This window comes from Rhinopithecus roxellana, chromosome 12, assembly GCF_007565055.1.
Source record: "Rhinopithecus roxellana isolate Shanxi Qingling chromosome 12, ASM756505v1, whole genome shotgun sequence".
NCBI lineage: Eukaryota > Metazoa > Chordata > Mammalia > Primates > Cercopithecidae > Rhinopithecus > Rhinopithecus roxellana.
Window position 1 is genome coordinate 59,906,158 of NC_044560.1, and position 21,968 is coordinate 59,928,125.

The following is a 21,968-nucleotide window of genomic DNA, read 5'->3' on the forward strand; positions in this document are numbered from 1 at the left end:
AGCACTCAGATGCCGGAAAACATTATAAAAAACAAACAAAAAAACCCAAACAATACACTTTAGTACTTCATTTAAATAGTTATACTTTGCCAGATAAAAATTTAAAAGGCAAACACTCCCAAACAGACAAACAGTAAACATGCAGAAAACAGACTGGAGTAGAAATCAACAAATTAGCAATTACATTATACCTGAGGTGCTGGAGGATGCTGTGGCATTCCCTGGGGACTTGTCTGGGCATAATAGGCTGCTTGTTGTCTATAATACTCAGCCCAGGCTGCACTATAATCTGGCTGACCACCTGGAGGAGCCCCAGTGGGAGCAGGAACTGCTTGACCTTTGGGGAAAAAAAAAGAATTTTGTTGCTGTAAGCACAATTAAAAGTCCAACATCTCATTTCCAATAAAAACAATACCTTGCTTCTTGTAAAATTTCTCCCAAGCCTTTGAATAATCTTGTGTCTGCCCTTGTTGACCTAAAAAAACCCCCCTAAATTTTAATATTAAATTACAATCATAAGACAAAAGCACAGAGGGTCAGAATTACTCCTGTTTTATTTAAGTTGACCTAAAAAAACCCCCCTAAATTTTAATATTAAATTACAATCATAAGACAAAAGCACAGAGGGTCAGAATTACTCCTGTTTTATTTAAGTTGACCTAAACCCCCCCCCCCTAAATTTTAATATTAAATTACAATCATAAGACAAAAGCACAGAGGGTCAGAATTACTCCTGTTTTATTTAAAATATTCATTAGTAGTGTCAGGAAACTACTCTGCAATTAAAAAAACGCTCTTTATTTTCTTTTTGCCTTATAATTAATCATAATGTTTAGTTCTAAAGCGTCATTATTAGTAAAAAAACAAAATCAACCCCAAATCCACACTGCTTTAGCTAAGGAAAGTAAAGATTTAGGCATAATCTTGATTGGATTCCAGAATTAAAAACAAAAAAACCCACTTAATTGCAATGATTTAAAGATTTTATTATTTTAAGACCTAGCCAAGACTTTTTCCTGATTAGTAACCTATAAAGTGTATGTACATGTACACACACACACACACACACAGATTAGTAATAAGATGTTAAAAGTATCAATAATTTATTCCAATTACAACACAATGGTATTAAAAGTAACCTGACAAGGAATAAAGAACAAGATCAATGAAACACATAAAACTCAGCTTTTACGATCAGGTCTTTTTCCAAATGAGGTGACTTCGCTGAATTAAGAGACTAAAGAAATATAACAATGAAATGCAATGCAAGAATCTTTGAATGTACTCTGAATTTAACAAAACAGACGACGAAAGACATATTCCTGACAATTATGGAAATTTAAATATAGTCTGTATGTTTGTGATAATATTGAGGGTATTTATTTTCCGACAGGGTCTCACTATGCCACCCACGCTGGAGTGCAGCGGTGCATTCATGGCTCACTGCAGCCTCGACCTCCCAGGGCTCAGGTGATCCTCCCACCTCCACCTCTAGAGTAGCTGGGACTACAAGCCCACCATGCCTAGCTGATATTTTTCTCTTTTTTTGCAGAGATGGGGTTTTGCCGTGTCGTCCAGGCTGGTCTTTAACTCCTGGGCTAAAGTGATCCACCTGCCTTGGCCTCCCAAAAGTCCTGGGATTACAGGCGTGAATCACTGTGCCCAGACACTGAGTTTCTTTAGAGACAACTGTCTTGTCTGCAACTTACATTGAAATGGTTCATACAAAAAAAGTACATATAAAGCACATACAGCAAACTTTTAAAAAATGATGAAGTTGAGTGGTACCTAATTTCCTCAATTTCTGAAGGTATATAATTTTCTAAATAAAAACTTGAGAAGAGAGATGTGTTGTCCTATTCAGTTTCTTTACTTAAGCACTATTTTATTTCATTTGTAACTCACTTGGCTTTGTGAAATAATTACCATAGACAAAAGTACTGGAACATGGACATATAGGAAGCTGTTTCTATGTTTGTATGATGTTGTCAACAAGGCCAATTTCCTAGTTTCAGAAACCTGTCCATCACCATTGTAAAATAGGTGACAGAATCAAAGCAACTGAGTGAAAGAATTTAAGATTTATGATTCTTTAAAAATGCATGAAACAAACCCTCTTTTCTTGGGTAACAGAGAACTCTCATATACTATTAAAAATTCTCATATTTTCCTGTCTTCTATAAAGAACTGTTAATCAAAGAGGAACATTTGCCTCTTACAAGACACAATTCAAGCAAATCTGAAACAGGTTTCAATATTTAAAAAACTGCCAAATACTCTGGTGTAACAACAGCAATAAAACCACAGGTTTTCTCTTACAAGCTGCACACTTGAAACCAAACCTGATCAAGGTAGCAATCAATATTCTCCAGGTTTTAAACCCACTGTAAGAGTTACTCATTTTAGATGTAAGATGGTAGAAACAGGCATATTCATCAAGAAAATTCCATCCATGTTCCCTTAAAAAACTACAACCTCTGCAAACTCCTATATCCCTGTGGAAAGCTAATAGTAAACACTTTAGACTTTAAAGAACTCTTTCCCTGCCCTTTCAGACATGTACTGCCTTACCTTGCTCCCCTTATTATTCTCTTTAGTTACTGGATTTTTTTTTGTTTTGAGACAGGGTCTTGCTCTGTCACCTAGGCTGGAACACAGTGGTAGTGGTGTGATCATGGCTTAGTTACTGTTTGATGCAAGACAGTTGAGTTTACACTTCAGTAGAACATTATCTAATATTTATTATAGTTTTATAATTATCATCTATAAAGTTTAGCCTTAAATTTCTTTCATCCAAAAGATAAAAGACTTGCTCTAGAGTTAGCCTGTGAGATTTTATTACAGCCTAAGAGTCAGCCTTGCTTGAATAGATTTTCACATTCAGTTGTCTTCCTATATACCTGTACCTTTCCTACAAGTCTCACTCTACCCTCCTTTAGGCTTAAGGTACCAGATTCTTAAGGGTTCAGAGTCTAATGTATCAGTCCTTATCATAAGGGCCTTAAGTCAAACTTTTCTCAAATGTCTTCACTTCTCCAAACAAGAATTACTCCTTTCTACTTTGAAACCCTGCTTGTTCTCTTAAGGGTCTCTTATAAAAAATCCCTCCATTCTAGCTTTAAAAATACCCATCTTTAGATTGCTGCGATTCCTTATAACTCTCTGAAATCTTATCAAGATTTTCTCTACTTGGGAGGCTGAGGCAGAAGAATTGCTTGAACCTGGGAGGTGGATGCTGCAGTGAGCCGAGATTGTGCCACTGCACTCCAGCCTGGGCGACAGGGAGAGGTTCCATCTCAAAAAAAAAAAAAAAATTATCTTAGTTATCCTGGGGAATTTAGAATTGTTTTAAAATATAAACCTAATTTTGGAAAACTTAACCTACATCTGTTTTCAACTAATCTATTTTGCTCATAAAATTGACAGGTGAGGCTGGGTGTGGTGGCTCATGCATGTAATCCCAACACTTTGACAGGCTGATGCAGGTGGATCACCTGAGGTCAGGAGTTTGAGACCAGCCTGGCCAACATGATGAAACCCTGTATCTATTAAAAACACAAAAAAATTAGCCAGACGTGGTAGCGTGCGCCTGTAATCCCAGCTACTTGGGAGGCTGAGGCAGGAGAATTGCTTGAACCTGGGAGGCGGAGGTTGCAGTGAGCTGAGATCATGCTGCTGCATTCCAGCCTAGGCGAGAGAGTGAGACTCCCTCTCACATAAATAAATAAATAAATAAATAAATAAATAAATAAATAAATAAATAAATAAATAAAATTAACAGGTGATTATTGTGGTACTACAGAAAAACGATAGAAAAGGTGGGATAAGGAGGTTCCTTAGTCATACAGCATTATTATTTAATATTTAATTATATTATTTAATTATTTCTATGCCATGTTTTCCTACAGAGGATTTAAGACAGTATAGCATAGTATCTCTAACTGGCAGGGAAATGGTAAAAAAAAAAAGAAAAAAAATTAAAGACAGTAAAGACAAATTCTTCCCTTAACAATGAAAATTAGAATTTCTTCCCTTAACAATAAAAATCAGAACTCAACCCACCCACTCATTTTGAGTAAAACATAAAAGACTAAACAGTAAGAGTATTAACGGCCGTATTACAAAAATAATCAGTAAGGTAAAATAAAGCACAGAAGTCAAACTCATTCCTCAGTAATTGGCTAAATCCATTAACCAGTCTTTATTTTTACCTACTTAATAACTTAATAACTGGGGACCATATCTAGGGAACATTACCCACTGAGAAAACAGAAGCTGAAGTTAAAGATTTTTGACCCAAACATGTGATCAGGTCTCACTGTGACGCCAAGGCTGGCCTCAATCCCCTGTGTTCAAGGGATCTTTCTACCTTAGCCTCCCTAGCAGCTGGGACTACAAGTGTGTGCTACTGCATGTGGCTCATGCTCAAGTCTTTTAAAATGGTGATGCTATTTCACTGAAGTTAAGTTGATTACAGGTCCCGACCACAATGTTGTCAGGACATGATTATTAATAGCATCCCTATTCATTCTAAAAAGGATCCCAGTTCAGAAAATATATTATGTAACCAACCTTAATCAGAGTAGTTTCTTTTTGCAGAATTTTAGCTACTACAGATCTGCCTAAGCTATGTCACAAAAACATATATTAATCTGTTATAGTCTCAGAAATAGATGGAACATGACTCTCCTAGGAAGCCACTCTAAGAGGAAAAACAATTTTTTTCTTTCTTTAAAAAGAAACCAGTTGTGCAGAACATCTTTATCATCGAGTATATGTAATTTTACACCTAGAATAAAATCATCACCCTTCTGGAAATTTTTCTTTCTGCAGAGAATGAGAAACATTCTTTGGCAAAGAAAACACTGAAATTTACACTGAGAATCCCAAGTAGACCGGTCTCTTATGACAAAACTACCACCTATAGATTCTTTTTCTGCTAGTGAAGGATAACCAAGCTTACCAATTTAGCTTTCGTTTGTGACATCTAGCTGTGGTATGTAACAATTTTTAAAGAGCAAAAGCAGTTGAAACATAGTGATTTGTCCAGAAGTATAGTATCAGGTTCCAAATGGTCCCTAAAGAGACAAATTTGGGAGACAAGCTTGGGACTCAGACCCTCTTGGAAGCCAGATTCTGGTTCCATCACTTAGTTACTTTCCGTCACTGCAGATTACTTCTTACCTGCTTATCCTGCGGCAAAAATAATGGTATCACACACAATCCATTTTCACCTGACACATTAAAATTTAACCTTATGTCATTCAGACTAATATATATAACTGTCATTGTCAAAAGTATAGTAATGTTAATACTGTATGTGCCAGTGAGGAAATTTCTAGTTTCAATTAATAACTGGTTGACAAATGCAATTAGAAAGAAAAATATTTCCTTGCTATATAACCACAAATTTAAAAACTATAATTTGCAACTGTCTTGGTATGTTTACGAGTACAGTGATTGTATTCAATTATTCTCTTCCTGAAGAGAATAATTTGTGTTTCAATTTAATTAAGTATGTATTTTCCAGAAATGTATAAAACATACCCATTTTCTTGTAGTACTCTTCCCAAGCCTTGGTATAATCAACCTGTCCAGCTGGGGCTGGATTCTGCTGATCTCCTTGATCAAGCAAAACAAAACAAAACAGAAAAACAGAATTAAAGTTTTTAAAAGGCAATTTTAGCTGTTTCCTTGGGTGCAGGAGCTGGCAGGGGCCTGCAATGTGACAGTGAGGGTAGGAGGGAGGTACTACGTAGTGGCGGCATCCCGACTGGTGCCAAAGATAGAAGGTACTGGGGGTTACAGAGGTGGTGGACAGAAAAGAAAACCAACCTGTTTGGAAGACTGGTTATGTCAAACATGTAAGTAAATGTATGTCAAATAAGGAGATACACTGAGGATACCAGGTTTCTCACCATTTGTAAACAAGTACAAAAAAGGAAAAGGCTTGAAAACCCCAAAATGCTGAAATGGATGTGGTAATATGAACATAGTTCTAAAAAATATATACATATATCAATGTTTATGTGTTTTTTGGCATGTGTATGTAGGTATGCATTTATGTAAATATATTTCCTAGTTCTATCTGCTGAAAGAAGTTAGAAGCAATTACACCTCAGTAGCAACAAGCATACTCAAGTCTCGTTTCTAACTACCATACTCTACTAAAAGGAATCAGAGCTCTTTGAAGAAATAGCTGACTTAAGGGTTGGAGCCCAGAAAGCACAAAATAACAATCTTACTGTGCCAGACAGTATGGAAGTGCTTAAAAGAATGACAGATATTTCAAAAGGATATAGGCACCACCCTGAATATACTCCCTGACTGGCCAAATCTAGGATAATCTGATTATCAAAATTATAAAAATATTTTATTTTATTTTATTTTTTTGAGAGGGAGTCTGGCTCTGTCTCCCAGGCTGGAGTGCAGTGGCCGGATCTCAGCTCACTGCAAGCTCCGCCTCCCGGGTTCACACCATTCTCCTGCCTCAGCCTCTGGAGTAGCTGGGACTACAGGCGCCCGCCACCTCGCCCGGCTAGTTTTTTGTATTTTTAGTAGAGACGGGGTTTCACCGTGTTAGCCAGGATGGTCTCGATCTCCTGACCTCGTGATCCGCCCGTCTCGGCCTCCCAAAGTGCTGGGATTACAGGCTTGAGCCACCGCGCCCGGCCTAAAAATATTTAAAAAATATAACCCATTGCAAAAATCAGAAATCCATAATGATATAAAGAGCTTAATATATCAATGTTGACTTACTGATTTGGAGGGCTGTATGATGGTTATATATTTTTGAAGAAGTACCCAACAGGACATTGTGTCTATAGTTTAGTCTTAAATGATTTCTTTCAGAACTAATTATACTGGATATAATTAGTTTCCTTCAGAACTAATTATAATGGATATTTAAAATAAATACACACCCATACACTTGTATGATATAGATGGTAATAAGAGTAAACAAGGGATAAAACATTAACAGCTGGGCTATATGGGTGGCTCCTGGTATTCTTATAACTTTTATGAAAGTTTGAAACTATTTCAAGGTAACAATTTAAAAAAAGAAAAGTCCCCTTAAATTATAATTAAATAATGTTAGAAATTTTAGGTATTATACAGTGATGTAGTTCATACATAATTCCAAGCACAAGTTTTGGCTTTCACATTTAAGTTCTTTAGTTACCTTGTCCATTAGTTTGAGTTGTAGTTGGTGCACCTGCAGGGGCTGCTGGTGGTGGCTGTGCTTGCTGTTGATAATAGTGAGCATAATAAGCAGCCCAAGCTGCTGAATTTGGATCCGTTCCTGCCTTAGCTAGAATAAATGAAAGTTCAAGGTTTGCATGTGAAGTCTGTAATTCTCTCTCTCTCTCTCTCTCTCTCTCACACACACACACACATACACACACACACACCCAGCCCTCTGGCAAATATACAGCTCCCAAAATTAACGAGAACATTAAAAAAAGTACATGAAAACTTTTATATTTTCTATTATTTTTGTTGTTACCATCAGCTTTTATTAAAGAAAACCAAGGCTCAGAGACCAAGTGACTTTCCCAGGTTAAAAACTACTGAGTTGCATAACTGGGATATGAATAAACGTCTTTTGGCTCCAAATCCAATGCTCTGTCTCAAACCATCCTGTGCCCTTGTTTTTTTCTAAATTGGTTTCGCCTCAAGCACAAACAGCTCTATCTGGAAGATGACTTAAGAAAAACATTTCTAGGGGCTAACCTGCATAAGAAAGAAACAATTATTTTAGAACAATGAACTTTGTCCTTATTTTCAATGAAGAGAAAATATAAAATCTTAAAAAAAGATTAGCCACATTTCATCCTATTTCACACTGAATGTTATAAACTTGATGTCATCCTACTTGAAATTCTTCATTCTCTAGAATCTTCAGGATGGTCAAAGCTTAAGTACAGCCTATCATTCAACATCTTTAACAGTCTGAATCCCCTGGCTTATCCTTTCCATTTCAGCCTCATCTCTCCCTTCGTTTGTATCTCTTCAAAACCCAAGCTCCAGCCACAACACAGGGCTTGTACTTTTCAGAAATCACTATGCCCATGCCTTGGCTTTTAGCTATGTTATGTTTCCTCTACACTTGACTGACCCTCACTCATCTCCCACATCAACTGAAGTGCAAACAGTTTGAGACCTCTCAATCTTCTAGAAACCAGAAAAAAACTTGACTCTGTCCTTTATACTAGGAATATCATACAATTAAAACTTTTAAATTTTCTATCATGCTTTCATTCTGAACAGTAGCAATTCTCAGCTGCTTAACAAAGGTTAGTCAAGTTTGAGAAGGAGCGAGAATTTCTAGAAAAAGAAAACTACAAGGTAATATAATTGTAAGGTGTTATTAGGACACCCTCCAAGCTTTTCTCAATTGCCCAATGTACTGCTTTTGTATGTTGGATGTTTACATATCTCAGTAGTGTCATTACCTGTATTTATTATTTTTTTTGAGATGAAGTGTCTCACTCTGTTGCCCAGGCTGGAATGCAGTGGAGCGATTCTCAAGCAATTCTCCTGTCTCAGCCTCCCAAGTAGCTGGCATTACAGGCACCCGCCACCATACCCAGCTAATTTTTGTATTTTTAGTAGAGACAGGTTTTCGCCATGTTGGTTAGGCTGGTCTCCAACTCCTGACCTCAAGTGAACTGCCCGCCTCAGCCTCCCAAAGTACTAGGATTGCAGGTGTTAGCCATGGTGCCCGGCCATTATCTGTATATTAATCAAAAAATCTAGGTATTTCACTTTACACTATGCCTGGATAGAGAATTTGAGATAAAACAGACTTTAGGAAGTGTTATTTCTACACCCAAACGTGTAAACCATACTGAAGTACCAGTCTCACAGTTACAAATAACTAGTATGTACTATGAATTTACTAAATGTTCACTCAACCCAAGATTCATTCATTGATCAATTTATAGATAAGAAAACAGGCTTAGAGGAGTTCAAAAACTTGCCTGACATCTCACCATTAGTAAACTGTAGGACTAGGACTGATCTAGGTCTATCTGACTCTGAAGTCTAAATTCTTGACCACTACATAAATCCGTAACAGACCACTCTTTTTTTAAAGAAACATTTTAGTTCATATATTAAAACATTACGTTATTCTAAGTCTAATATAAGCAGTATCCACCCCAGAGACCCAGTAACCCTTTGATAAATCTGAGTGGGGCCAACCAGCTGGTTTTAGTTAAATGGGTTACTTCTTGCCCAAAGGCCATGCTGCAACCACATTCACTGACCAGCTTTTGTAGCAGTGACTTCATTACTACTCCAAGTAGGAAACTCAACATGTGATACAAAGACCACTTCCACTTCTTATTCCCATCATTTTTTCTCAATCATGCTAACCACCCAGTAGTGCTCAAAAATACAATCCTGGCAGATCCAAGTTACCCAGTATGAATCTGCCTCTTAACCTACTCAAACTCTTCAATCTCATTACTTAATTATACTATCCCAATTAGCCAAGAGGGAAAGCAAAGCCCTTTCATTCTCCAAAAATTAGTGTTTACAGTATTATATTCTGTACCCTGTGAGCCCTTCTATCAGTGTTGGTATGCTGGGAGTGCATTCTTTTGCTATAAAACACAACCCCAACTTTGCATACCTATATCCTAGCACAACTCAAGTCATTCCTTGAATTAATGGAAGTTGTGATTATTTGGTAACTATCATGCTGTGTCATCATATTCCAAACAGCACACTTCCTATGAAGTTAACCAAGCAATTTCATTTACATAAATTACTTCAAGTTTTTTTGGGATAAATATATTATGTGTAGAAAGTAATCCATAATTGAGTATATTTTCCTTGAAACTACTCTGGTGAAAGAGGCCTAAAAGGTAGGTAGCAGGTGAAAAAAAAGGATCATAAATAAATGTTAACTGGTTTCAAAGAATGACTCTTTGACCAAGATGGAAAGCAAACTACAGGGTATGGAAAGACGCCAGAATAGAACAGGGTATTTTATATATATATATATGTATAAAATCCAGATCTGAATATAGAAAATAATTAAATGTATTTGGGTTTTAGCATGCAGTTATTAAATACAGGCCTGATTTTTACTCACATGAAGTTGTCATTATGAGGAGTACTAGAACCGATATCTTATTTGACAATTTGGGAGTTTAATGCCCAAATACTTAACACTCTGTAAGACTGTTATATATATACATATATATATACTTTTAAGAGATGGGGTCCCATTCTGTTGCCCAGGGGAGTGCAGTGGTGCGCCCACAGCTCAATACAATCTAGAACTTCTAGCCTCAAGCAATCCCCCTGCCTCAGCCTTCCGTGGAGCTAGAAATACAGACACATACCACCCTGGCTGGCTAATTTAAAACAAATTTTTTAAGAGATGGGTTTTGCCATGTTGCCCAGGCTGGTCTCAACCCTCAGCCTCAGACTTCTGAACAGATGGGATTACAGACGTGAGCCTCAGTGCCCGGCCCCATCACATAATTTTCTAAGTAAGTAAAAACCATTTTTTCATAGATAATGTCACAGTTAACACGCTACATATTTGATAGCACTGGTAACCAAAACCTGTGATATTGTGCTCTTTCCTGCAGCTTTTAGCTTTTATCATTCTGCTATATCCACTCATAAGAAAGCCAAACGCAAGCTGAAAGGAATTCCATAAAAGCAGAGATCATATTCATGTCAGTCCTATATACACTGGGGTTGAGGCAGTGCCTAACACTGTTGAAAGAGTAAAGTGAGTGAAGGTGAGGCATACAAATGTAGAATCAACACTAGAAAATTTAATAACGTAACACGAGTGAAAAACAATACAGCTAACACACAAATGATAAGCATCTTTTTACCTGGATCAGGAGGAGCCTGCTGCTGCCAGTGTGGATATGCATTTCCCCATCCCTGGGGAGCATATGGGGCTGGAGGACCACTGAAAAGAAAATTCATTATAAAAATATAGTCCAAAAACTAGAATCTTTGGGGGAAAGCCCAGAACTAAACCCAATACTTACTGAGGAGCCGGGCCTGGTGGTCCAGGATTATAAGGTGCAGGGTTGTATGGTCCCATTGGAGTTCCAGGCCCTGGAGGCCCAGGAGGTCCATGGGGGCCTGGGACGCCATGGGGCCCATGGGGTACAGGTGGCCCTAAAGGATTTACTGGGCCCTACAAAAAAAAAGGAAGACATAGAAAAATCAGAAAAAACACAGTAATGGTTAAACAACTCTATGGACAAATAATCTTCCCTTATAGTCACAAACAACAAATTTTAGGTTTTCCTTCCTTTCCTCATTCATTTTGCAAAAACTATTTTATCTGCCATAATAATGAGACATGTGAAATTTACTAAAATCAATAGCGGTAGCAATTAAATGCAATTTAAATTAAATTAAAATTAGCAATTAAATTTCCTTTAGCTTGTTTGCAACAGCAGTAGATCCCTTTCCTTTTATAATTCTTTTACTATCTTTTTTCATTCTTAATCACAGAAATCAGGTCCTTATCTTCAGCTCTTCTCTCTACATCTACTTGCCTAACATAAGACAATCATCTTGACAATATATTCCCAAACTGCTTGGGTCCTGTATCATCAATTGTCTTCTGAACACTTCATTGATAATGTTAACAGCTAGTTGGTTCACTATCAAACTAAAATCCACCTCACAACCTATTTCTGTCACTGAAACCCCATTCAGATCAATAATTTATATCCTTTTTGGCCTTTCATGTATCATAATTCTAAACAGCACAAACATTCCCTTTTTAATTCCTTCAATAAATCAGGATATTTTATATCCTTATCATGCATGCATGCCACATCATAATTAATAATGCTTAACATAATTAATAATGATTTCTGTTTTGTTAAGCCAACAAAGACATTACACTTAACTGTCCTAAAATGCTCCTTCTGAGTAGTTAACACAACCAGGCGGCATGCTGGACAAAATGCTAACACTACATTTTGTTGTAAATTTCTCACTGCAAAATAGGGAAACAAGTTATTAACTTGTCTCTTTAAGTCTCCAATTGTTGTCATCTCTCACTTATTATCCATGATGTATTCTATCCAAATAGTAAAAATAATACTGAAAAAGTAGCAACATTTTTTTAGGGCTATGTGCCAGGCATTCTTTTAAGTGACACACGTGAACGTTCATTTAATCCCTACAACTCTATGAAATAGATACAATTATCCTCATTTTATAGGAGGAAACCGAGGCACAGAAAAGCCTGAGGAACTTCTCCAAGGTCACAGAACCAGTAAATGATTCACAGAATTTTGAACTCAGGCAACCTGACTCCAGAGTCCATGCTCCTAATCACCACACCAAAGTGCTTCTCTAAAACAATCTATCTTGTTTTACCATGAATCCAACAGAAATCCTGATCCATGCATTTGAGGCTAATACTGTAAAATCAAAAACCAAGATGTGCTATTCATTTTTTTTGCCATGGCATCAACCTCCTATCATTATTCCATAAACATCTTCATTTTTTGAACAATTAAACTATCCATACAACAGAACTTACAATGTTTGTGTACATTTTGTAAGATGTTCCTTAAATATCTTTTGTACATCTATTTTTGTCTTCCCAAGTACACAGAAACAGCGTCAACCTTGTTTTGCACGCACCCCATCCACAGCATGGCAAACGCCAAAACTTAATTTTTCCTAGGAAATTCTGATTAATAATTTAAGATGCTCCCTGCACACTTTGTGTTAAAAACTCCAGTAAGACACCATCTGCCTCATTTACAAAAAAGCAGTCAAAGCTTTTCATACTTTTTGTTCTAACAGAAAACTTTTCTGGAGAAAAAAACCCAAACATCTGTGTAAAATCAGATGCTGGGCCCTATCCCAGACATTTTGAGTTAAGTCTGTCTCTGTATATTATGTGTAAGAGTTGGAAGCACCCAAATAGTCTACATTTTAAAACCCCCAGATGATGTGTGAGCCAGTCCGAAAGCTAGGATTTATGAATTTCTACTGCAGAGCGGAAGATGCATCTGATTTATCTTGTTTGCCTTGCTGTGGTTCAGTATAGTAAAATCTTAATAAATAATGAATTCCCATTACCTATGTCCTTCAAGTATGTTCCACAATCCTACAATAACACTAATATGATGCCTGCACCCTCCTATCTATCCACACTCAAATGTAAGGTTCTCAAAACCTGTAACTGTACATTTAATTAGGTTATTTTCATTGCTGGAAAATCTTCACATTGTATCTATTATATGTATCATGAAATCTATAAATACAGACTAGTAATTATACATTTTCCTTCGATGTATTCAAATAAACATCTTAATTTAACTACAATCTAAGAGTCTACACTATAAATTAAAAGTTTAAAGTATACTCACACCAATCTTTTCTTCTATGAGTTGCCGAGCATAGTCTATCTGTTGTGGAGTGCCGCGAATTGTAAATAACTTCATATTAGGATCTGCATTTGGTGGAGGATTTCTCTGAAGTTCTATTCTTGCACCAGACTGTTGGCTTATGCTTTTTATGGTTTCCCCTCCTAAAATCAAAAGACAGTAATTTCTCTAAAGGTTTCAAGGGTATATTAGGAGCTATTTAGAAGAAAATGGTTACAATTAAATGGGCCATTAAAAACATGGCTTGGTCAGTATTCTACTTGACAGTATTGTATTAAGATTTTTAATTTAGTATTCTACACTTTAAATCAAATTTTAGGAAGCATTTCATACTTCTCTTAAAATACATTTACATTTACTTAGTATGTTTAAACTTAACCTTAATGTGATTATAATAAAATATTTGAATAAACTGCTTTTAAAAGCAGTGTAAACATAAACTAATACACTTATAAACATTCAAATTTTTAAAATATGAGTCGGGAAAAACCAAAATGGGCAAACAAAAACACTCAAACAACTTTTTGGGTCAAAAGACCTTTCTTATGCTAATAATTATCTTAGTTCACCTTCTCTAGAAGCTAGTAAGATTAAAATCCTGCTCTTTTTATAAACATACATTAGATCCTTCATTTATGTTTTACTTGTTACATATTAACAAAAGAATGCTTTTCTACTAAAGTACAGCCAGAGAAAAAGCATTGCCACTTGTTTACAACAGCAACAGAAATAGTGTCCAGAAAAATGAATAACGTGTTAAACATTAAGAGTTTAAAATACATTGCCTTTTCCTATTATTAATCCAGTTTTCCCAGTTGGCACAATAAAATTAAATTCCTGTAGTCCACCAGGTGGTCCCATGTTCCAGTTGCCTTGACCTCTACCTCTTCCTCGACCACCAGGTCCAGGTCCCCCAGGATTACCCGCCTATAGAGAGGAATAGATAAGAAGGAAAAAAGTCAGCACAGAAATACTTTTTTTCATGATAAAATCATTACATCTATTTTTCCCAGCTCTCAAATACCTGGACCATAAATGTAGAGATGAACTGGCCCAAATAATCATAATAACATTCTTTTAAATTCAAGAGTAAATAAGGTAGCACTTAAGGTAGTAGTTCTTCCTGCTCCCAGATCTTTACCTTAAAGCAATTTAAACTTTCTCCATTAATAACGCATCATCAAGCAGACTCTGATATAGAGGAAACTTCAGATTTCATGAAGGAAAATACTTTTCCATAAAAACAAAAAATGAAAATGTTAACTTTCTATCAAACCTGGACACTTCGAAGAAGGTCTGTAATAATTTCTGCAGCATGTTGACATCGGTCTGGAGGTCCTGTTATTTGTGCTATCCTCTCAGGTGTTGTCCCATCATCTTCAAAACAAAGAAACAAAATTAATTAAACAATAAATGGGCGTGGCACCCAAGATGGCCGAATAGGAACAGCTCCAGCCTCCAGCTCCCAGCATGAGTGACAAAGATGAAGAGTGATTTCTGCATTTTCAACTGAGGTACCGGGTTCATCTCACTGGGGCGTGTCGGACAGTTGATGCTGGTCCGCGGATGCAGCCCGACCAGTGAGAGCTGAAGCAGGGCGAGGCATCACCTCATCTGGGAAGCGAAAGGGGGAAGGGAATTCCTTTTCCTACCCAAGGGAAATTGAGACACACAACACCTAGAAAATTGGGTAACTCTCACCCTAATACTGCGCTTTACCAAGGGTCTTAGCAAACGGTACACCAGGAGATTATATCCCACACCTGACCCAGAGGGTTGCACGCCCACGGAGCCTCCCTCATTGCTAGCACAGCAGTTGGAGATCTAACTGTAAGGCTGCAGCGAGGCTGGGGGAGGGGCACCCGCCACTGCTGAGGCTTAAGTAGACAAACAGAGCCGCAAGGAAGCTCGAAGTGGGTGGAGCCCACCGCAGCTCAAGGAGGCCTGTCTGCCTCTGTAGACTCCACCTCTGGGGACAGGGCACAGCTAAACAAAAAGCAGCAGAAACCTCTGCACATGTAAAAGTCCCTGTCTGACAGCTTTGAAGAGAGCAGTGGCTCTTCCAGCACAGAGGTTGAGATCTGAGAACGGACAGACTGCCTGCTCAAGTGGGTCCCTGACCCCTGAGTAGCCTAACTGGGAGACATCCCCCACTAGATGCAGACTGACACATCACACATCACACAGCTGGGTACACCCTGAGACGAAGCTTCCAGAGCAAGAATCAGACAGCAACACTTGCTGTTCAGCAATAGTCTATATTCTGCAGCTGCCGCTGCTGATACCCAGACAAACAGGGTCTGGAGTGGAAATCAAGCAAACTCCAACAGACCTGCAGCTGAGCGTCCTGACTGTTAGAAAGAAAACTAACAAACAGAAACAACACCCACACCAAAACCCCATCAGTACGTCACCATCATCAAAGACCAAAGGCAGATAAAACCACAAAGATGGGGAAAAAGCCGTGCAGAAAAGCTGGAGATTCAAAAGCGCATCTCCACCTCCAAAGGAACGCGGTTCACCACCAGCAACGGAACAAAGCTGGACGGAGAATGACTTTGACGAGTTGAGAGAAGAAGGCTTCAGTGGATCAAACTTCCCAGAGCTAAAGGAGGAACTATGTAACCAGCACAAAGAAACTAAAAACCTTGAAAAAAGAATGGATGAATGGATAACTAGAATAATCAACGCAGAGAAGACCTTTAAAGAACTGATAAGAGATGAAAATCATGACACGAGAACTACATGACAAATGCATAAGCTTCAGTAACCGACTCAAATCAACTGGAAGAAAGATTATCAGGGATTGAAGATCAAATGAATGAAATGAAGTGAAAAGAGAAATGTAGAGAAAAAAGAGTAAAAAGAAATGAAGAAAGCCTCCAAGAAATATGGTATTATGTGAAAAGACCAAAAATGCGTCTGATTGGTGTGCCTGAAAGTGACAGGGAAAATGGAACCAACTTGGAAAACACTCAGCAGGATATCATCCAGAACTTCCCCAACCTAGTAAGGCAGGCCAACATTCAAATTCAGGAAATACAGAGAACGCCACAAAGATACTCCTCAAGAAGAGCAACTCCAAGACACATAACTGTCAGATTTATCAAAGTTGAAATGAAGGAAAAAATGTTAAGGGCAGCCAGAGGGAAAGGTCGGGTAACCCACAAAGGGAAGTCCATCAGACTAACAGTGGATCTCTCAGCAGAAACTCTCCAAGCCAGAAGAGAGTGGGGGCCAATATTCAACATTCTTAAAGAAAATAATTTTCAACCCAGAATTTCATATCCAGCCAAACTAAGTTTCATAAGTGATGGAGAAATAAAATCCTTTACAGACAAGCAAATGCTTAGAGATTTTGTCACCACCAGATCTCCCCTACAAAAGATCCTGAAGCAGTAAACATGAAAAGGAACAACTGGTACCAGCCATTGCAAAAACATGCCAAAATGTAAAGACCATCGATGCTAGGAAGAAAATGCATCAACTAACGAGCAAAATAACCAGCTAATATCATAATGACAGGATCAAGTTCACACATAATAATATTAACCTTAAATGTAAATGGACTAAATGGTCCAATTAAAAGACACAGACTGGCAAATTGGATAAAGAGTCAAGACCCATCAGTATGCTGTACTCAGGAGACCCATCTCACATGCAGAGATACACATAGGCTCAAAATAAAGGGATGGAGGAAGATCTACGAAGCAAATGGAAAACGAAAAAAAGCAGGGGTTGCAATCCTAGTCTCTGATAAAACAGACTTTAAACCATCAAAGATCAAAAGAGACAAAGATGGTCATTACATAATCGTAAAGGGATCAATTCATCAGGAAGAGCTAACGATCCTAAATATATACGCACCCAATACAGGAGCACTCAAATTAATAAAGCAAGTCCTTAGAGACTAACAAAGAGACTTAGACTCCCACATAACAACGGGAGACTTTAACACCCCGCTGTCAACATTAGACAGATCAACGAGACAGAAAGTTAATAAGGATATCCAGGAATTGAACTCAACTCTGCACCAAGGGGACCTAATAGACATCTATAGAACTCTCCACCCCAAATCAACAGAATATACATTCTTCTCAGCACCACATCACACTTATTCCAAAATTGACCCCATAGTTGGAAGTAAAGCACTCCTCAGCAAATGTAAAAGAACAGAAATTAGAACAAACTGTCTCTCAGACCACAGTGCAATCAAACTAGAACTCAGGACTAAGAAACTCAATCAAAACCGCTCAACTACATGGAAACTGAACAACCTGCTCCTGAATGACTACTGGGTACATAACGAAATGAAGGCACAAATAAAGATGTTCTTTGAAACCAATGAGAACAAAGACACAACATACCAGAATCTCTGGGACACATTTAAAGCCGTGTGTAGAGGGAAATTCATAGCACTAAATGCCCACAAGAGAAAGCAGGAAAGATCTAAAATTGACACCCTAACATCACAATTAAAAGAGCTAGAGAAGCAAGAGCAAACACATGCAAAAGCTGGCAGAAGGCAACAAATAACTAGAATCAAAGCAGAACTGAAGGAGATAGAGACACAAAAAAACCCTCCAAAAAAATCAATGAATCCAGGAGCTGGTTTTTTGAAAAGATCAACGAAACTGACATACTGCGAGCAAGACTAATAAAGAATAAAAGAGAGAAGAATCAAATAGACGCAATAAAAAATGATAAAGGGGATATCACCACCTGACCCCACAGAAATACAAGCTACCATCAGAGAATACAATAAACACTTCTACGCAAATAAATTAGAAAACTTAGAAGAAACGGATAATTTCCTGGACACTTACACTCTCCCAAGACTAAATCAGGAAGAAGTTGAATCCCTGAATAGACCAATAGCAGGCTCTGAAATTGAGGCAATATTTAATAGCCTACCAACCAAAAAAAGTCCAGGACCAGACGGATTCACAGCCGAATTCTACCAGAGGTACAAGGAGGAGCTGGTACCATTCCTTCTGAAACTATTCCAATCAATAGAAAAAGAGGGAATCCTCCCTAACTCATTTTATGAGGCCAACATCATCCTGATACCAGAGCCTGGCAGAGACACAACAAAAAAAGAGAATTTTAGACCCATATCCCTGATGAATATCGATGCAAAAATCCTCAATAAAATACTGGCAAACCGGATTCAGCAGCACATCAAAAAGCTTATCCACCACGATCAAGTGGGCTTCATCCCCGGGATGCAAGGCTGGTTCAACATATGTAAATCAATGAACGTAATCCAGCATATAAACAGAACCAAAGACAAAAACCACGATTATCTCAACAGATGCAGAAGAGGCGTTTGACAAAATTCAGCAGCCCTTCATGCTAAAAACTCAATAAATTCGGTATTGATGGAATGTATCTCAAAATAATAAGAGCAATTTATGACCAACCCACAGCTAATATCATACTGAATGGGCAAAAACTGGAAAAATTCCCTTTGAAAACTGGCACAAGACAGGGATGCCCTCTCTCTCCACTCCTATTCAACATAGGGTTGGAAGTTCTGGCTAGGGCAATCAGGCAAGAGAAAGAAATCAAGGGTATTCAGTTAAGAAAAGAAGAAGTCAAATTGTCCCTGTTTGCAGATGACATGATTGTATATTTAGAAAACCCCATCGTCTCAGCGCAAAATCTCCTCAAGCTGATAAGCAACTTCGGCAAAGTCTCAGGATACAAAATCAATGTGCAAAAATCACAAGCATTCTTATACACCAGTAACAGACAGACAGCCAAATCATGAATGAACTCCCATTCACAACAGCTTCAAAGAGAATAAAATACCTAGGAATACAACTTACAAGGGATGTAAAGGACCTCTTCAAGGAGAACTACAAACTACTGCTCAGTGAAACAAAAGAGGACATAAACAAATGGAAGAACACACCGTGCTCATGGATAGGAAGAATCAATATTGTGAAAATGGCCATACTGCCCAAGGTCATTTATAGATTCAATGCCATCCCCATTAAGCTACCAATGACTTTCTTCACACAATTGGAAAAAACTGCTTTAAAGTTCATATGGAACCAAAAAAGACCCCGCATTACCAAGACAATCCTAAGCCAAAAGAACAAAGCTGGAGGCATCACGCTACCTGACTTCAAACTATACTACAAGGCTACAGTAACCAAAACAGCATGGTACTGGTATCAAAACAGAGGTACAGACCAATGGAACAGAACAGAGTCCTCAGAAATAATACCACACATCTACAGCCATCTGATCTTTGACAAACCTGAAAAAACAAGAAATCGGGAAAGGATTCCCTATTTAATAAATGGTGCTGGGAAAATTGGCTGGCCATAAGTAGAAAGCTGAAACTGGATCCTTTCCTTACTCCTTATACGAAAATTAATTCAAGATTGATTAGAGACTTAAATGTTAAGACCTAAAACCATAAAAACCCTAGAAGAAGGCTGGGCGCGGTGCCTCAAGCCTGTAATCCCAGCACTTTGGGAGGCCGAGACAGGCGGATCACGAGGTCAGGCGATCGAGACCATCCTGGCTAACACGGTGAAACCCCGTCTCTACTAAAAATACGAAAAATTAGCCGGGCGAGGTGGCTGGCGCCTGTAGTCCCAGCTACTCGGGAGGCTGAGGCAGGAGAATGGCGGGAACCCGGGAGGCGGAGCTTGCAGTGAGCTGAGATCCAGCCACTGCACTCCAGCCTGGGCGACAGAGCGAGACTCCGTCTCAAAAAAAAAAAAAAAAACCCTAGAAGAAAACCTAGGTAATACCATTTAGGACACAGGCATGGGCAAGGACTTCATGTCTAAAACACCAAAAGCAACGGCAACAAAAGCCAGAACTGACAAATGGGATCTAATTAAACTAAAGAGCTTCTGCACAGCAAAAGAAACTACCATCATAGTGAACAAGCAACCCACAGAATGGGAGAAAATTTTTGCAATCTACTCATCTGACAAAGGGCTAATATCCGGAACCTACAAAGAACTCAAACAAATTTACAAGAAAAAAGCAAACAACCCCATCAAAAAGTGGGCAAAGGATATGAACAGACACTTCTCAAAAGAAGACATTCATACAGCCAACAGACACACAAGAAAATGCTCATCACCACTCGCCATCAGAGAAATGCAAATCAAAACCACAATGAGATACCATCTCACACCAGTTAGAATGGTGATCATTAAAAAATCAGGAAACAACAGGGGCTGGAGAGGATGTGGAGAAATAGGAACGATTTTACACTGTTGGTGGGACTATAAACTAGTTCAACCATTGTGGATAACAGTGTGGCAACACCTCAAGGATCTAGAACTAGAAATACCATTTGACCCAGTCATCCCATTACTGGGTATATACCCAAAGGATTATAAATCATGCTGCTATGAAGACACATGCACACGTATGTTTATTGCAGCACTATTCACAATAGCAAAGACTTGGAATCAACCCAAATGTCCATCAGTGACAGACTGGATTAAGAAAATGTGACACATATACACCATGGAATACTATGCAGCCACAAAAAAGGATGAGTTCGTGTCCTTTGTAGGGACATGGATGCAGCTGGAAACCATCATTCTCAGTAAACTATCGCAAGAACAGAAAACCAAACACCACATGTTCTCACTCATAGGTGGACACTGAACAATGAGATCACTTGGACACAGGAAGGGGAACATCACACACTGGGGCCTATTGTGGGGAGGGGACAGTGGAGAGGAATAGCATTAGGAGATATATTCATTGTAAATGACGAGTTAATGGGTGCAGCACACCAATATGGCACATGTATACATATGTAACAAACCTGCACGCTGTGCACATGAACCCTAGAACTTAAATTAAAATAATAATAATAATAATAATAATAATAATAATAATAATAAATGTATGTCAAAACTCATTGCTGCCAACACTTACAAGATTATTATATGCACTCACCTGGCTTAAACTGAATTCGAACACCAGCATCATTTTGTATTTTTTTGATCATCTCTCCGTTTCTTCCTATTACAATGCCAACAGCAAATCTTGGAATGGGGACCTTATGTAAAAAAGACTAAGTATTAAGAAAACAAGCTTCTCAGGGTTTAAAGTAAAAAAAAGTATTTTAAAAAAAGCACCATTTCCTGAAAATCTGCCTCAAATCATAAAAGTACATATAATTTTATATTTATAGCAAATAGGGTGACAAGATATAAAATACCTAACTCTGTATTCTAAAGTATAAAGGTGAAATAAAAGGATAACAATGTTAGAGCTATTGAACACAAAACAGAAAACACTACTATTTATGAATTAGCATACAACCATTTCTGAATGGGTATTTTTACTTACATCTATCCCTTCATTTCCTCCTATTCTTGACCCATACTCATTCCGAACTTCTCTGAAACCACCTTGATCACGAATTAACTCTAACACCATTTCCTTGGCTTGCTAAAGTAGAAAAAGTTAGCTAATTTAGAAAGCATGTCTCAAAACATTTTAATTATTCATGCATATTTTGCCCAAACCCATTCACCCCAAACTCTTTCTTTATAAAGTATAAAGTTAAGTTTA

At 37.9% G+C, this 21,968-nt stretch overlaps 1 protein-coding gene across 8 annotated transcripts in view; it reads right to left on the bottom strand.

Moving 5' to 3' along the window:
• Positions 1-21,968, bottom strand: part of FUBP1 (far upstream element binding protein 1) — a 40,877-nt gene that overhangs the window by 4,902 nt on the left and 14,007 nt on the right. For all 8 annotated transcript variants that reach the window (XR_004052261.1, XR_004052259.1, XR_004052257.1 and 5 more), the window contains 10 exons: positions 21,744-21,845; positions 21,348-21,450; positions 14,680-14,780; positions 14,189-14,330; positions 13,386-13,546; positions 11,028-11,179; positions 10,866-10,945; positions 7,184-7,312; positions 5,548-5,622; positions 192-337 (listed from right to left, as the gene is read on the bottom strand). Coding sequence is in view for 3 of the 8 variants with exons in the window: in XM_010380661.2 (XP_010378963.1) it covers positions 192-337; positions 5,548-5,622; positions 7,184-7,312; positions 10,866-10,945; positions 11,028-11,179; positions 13,386-13,546; positions 14,189-14,330; positions 14,680-14,780; positions 21,348-21,450; positions 21,744-21,845 (1,191 nt within the window). In the remaining 5 variants the exon portion in view is untranslated. The remainder of the gene's footprint in view (positions 1-191; positions 338-5,547; positions 5,623-7,183; positions 7,313-10,865; positions 10,946-11,027; positions 11,180-13,385; positions 13,547-14,188; positions 14,331-14,679; positions 14,781-21,347; positions 21,451-21,743; positions 21,846-21,968) is intronic.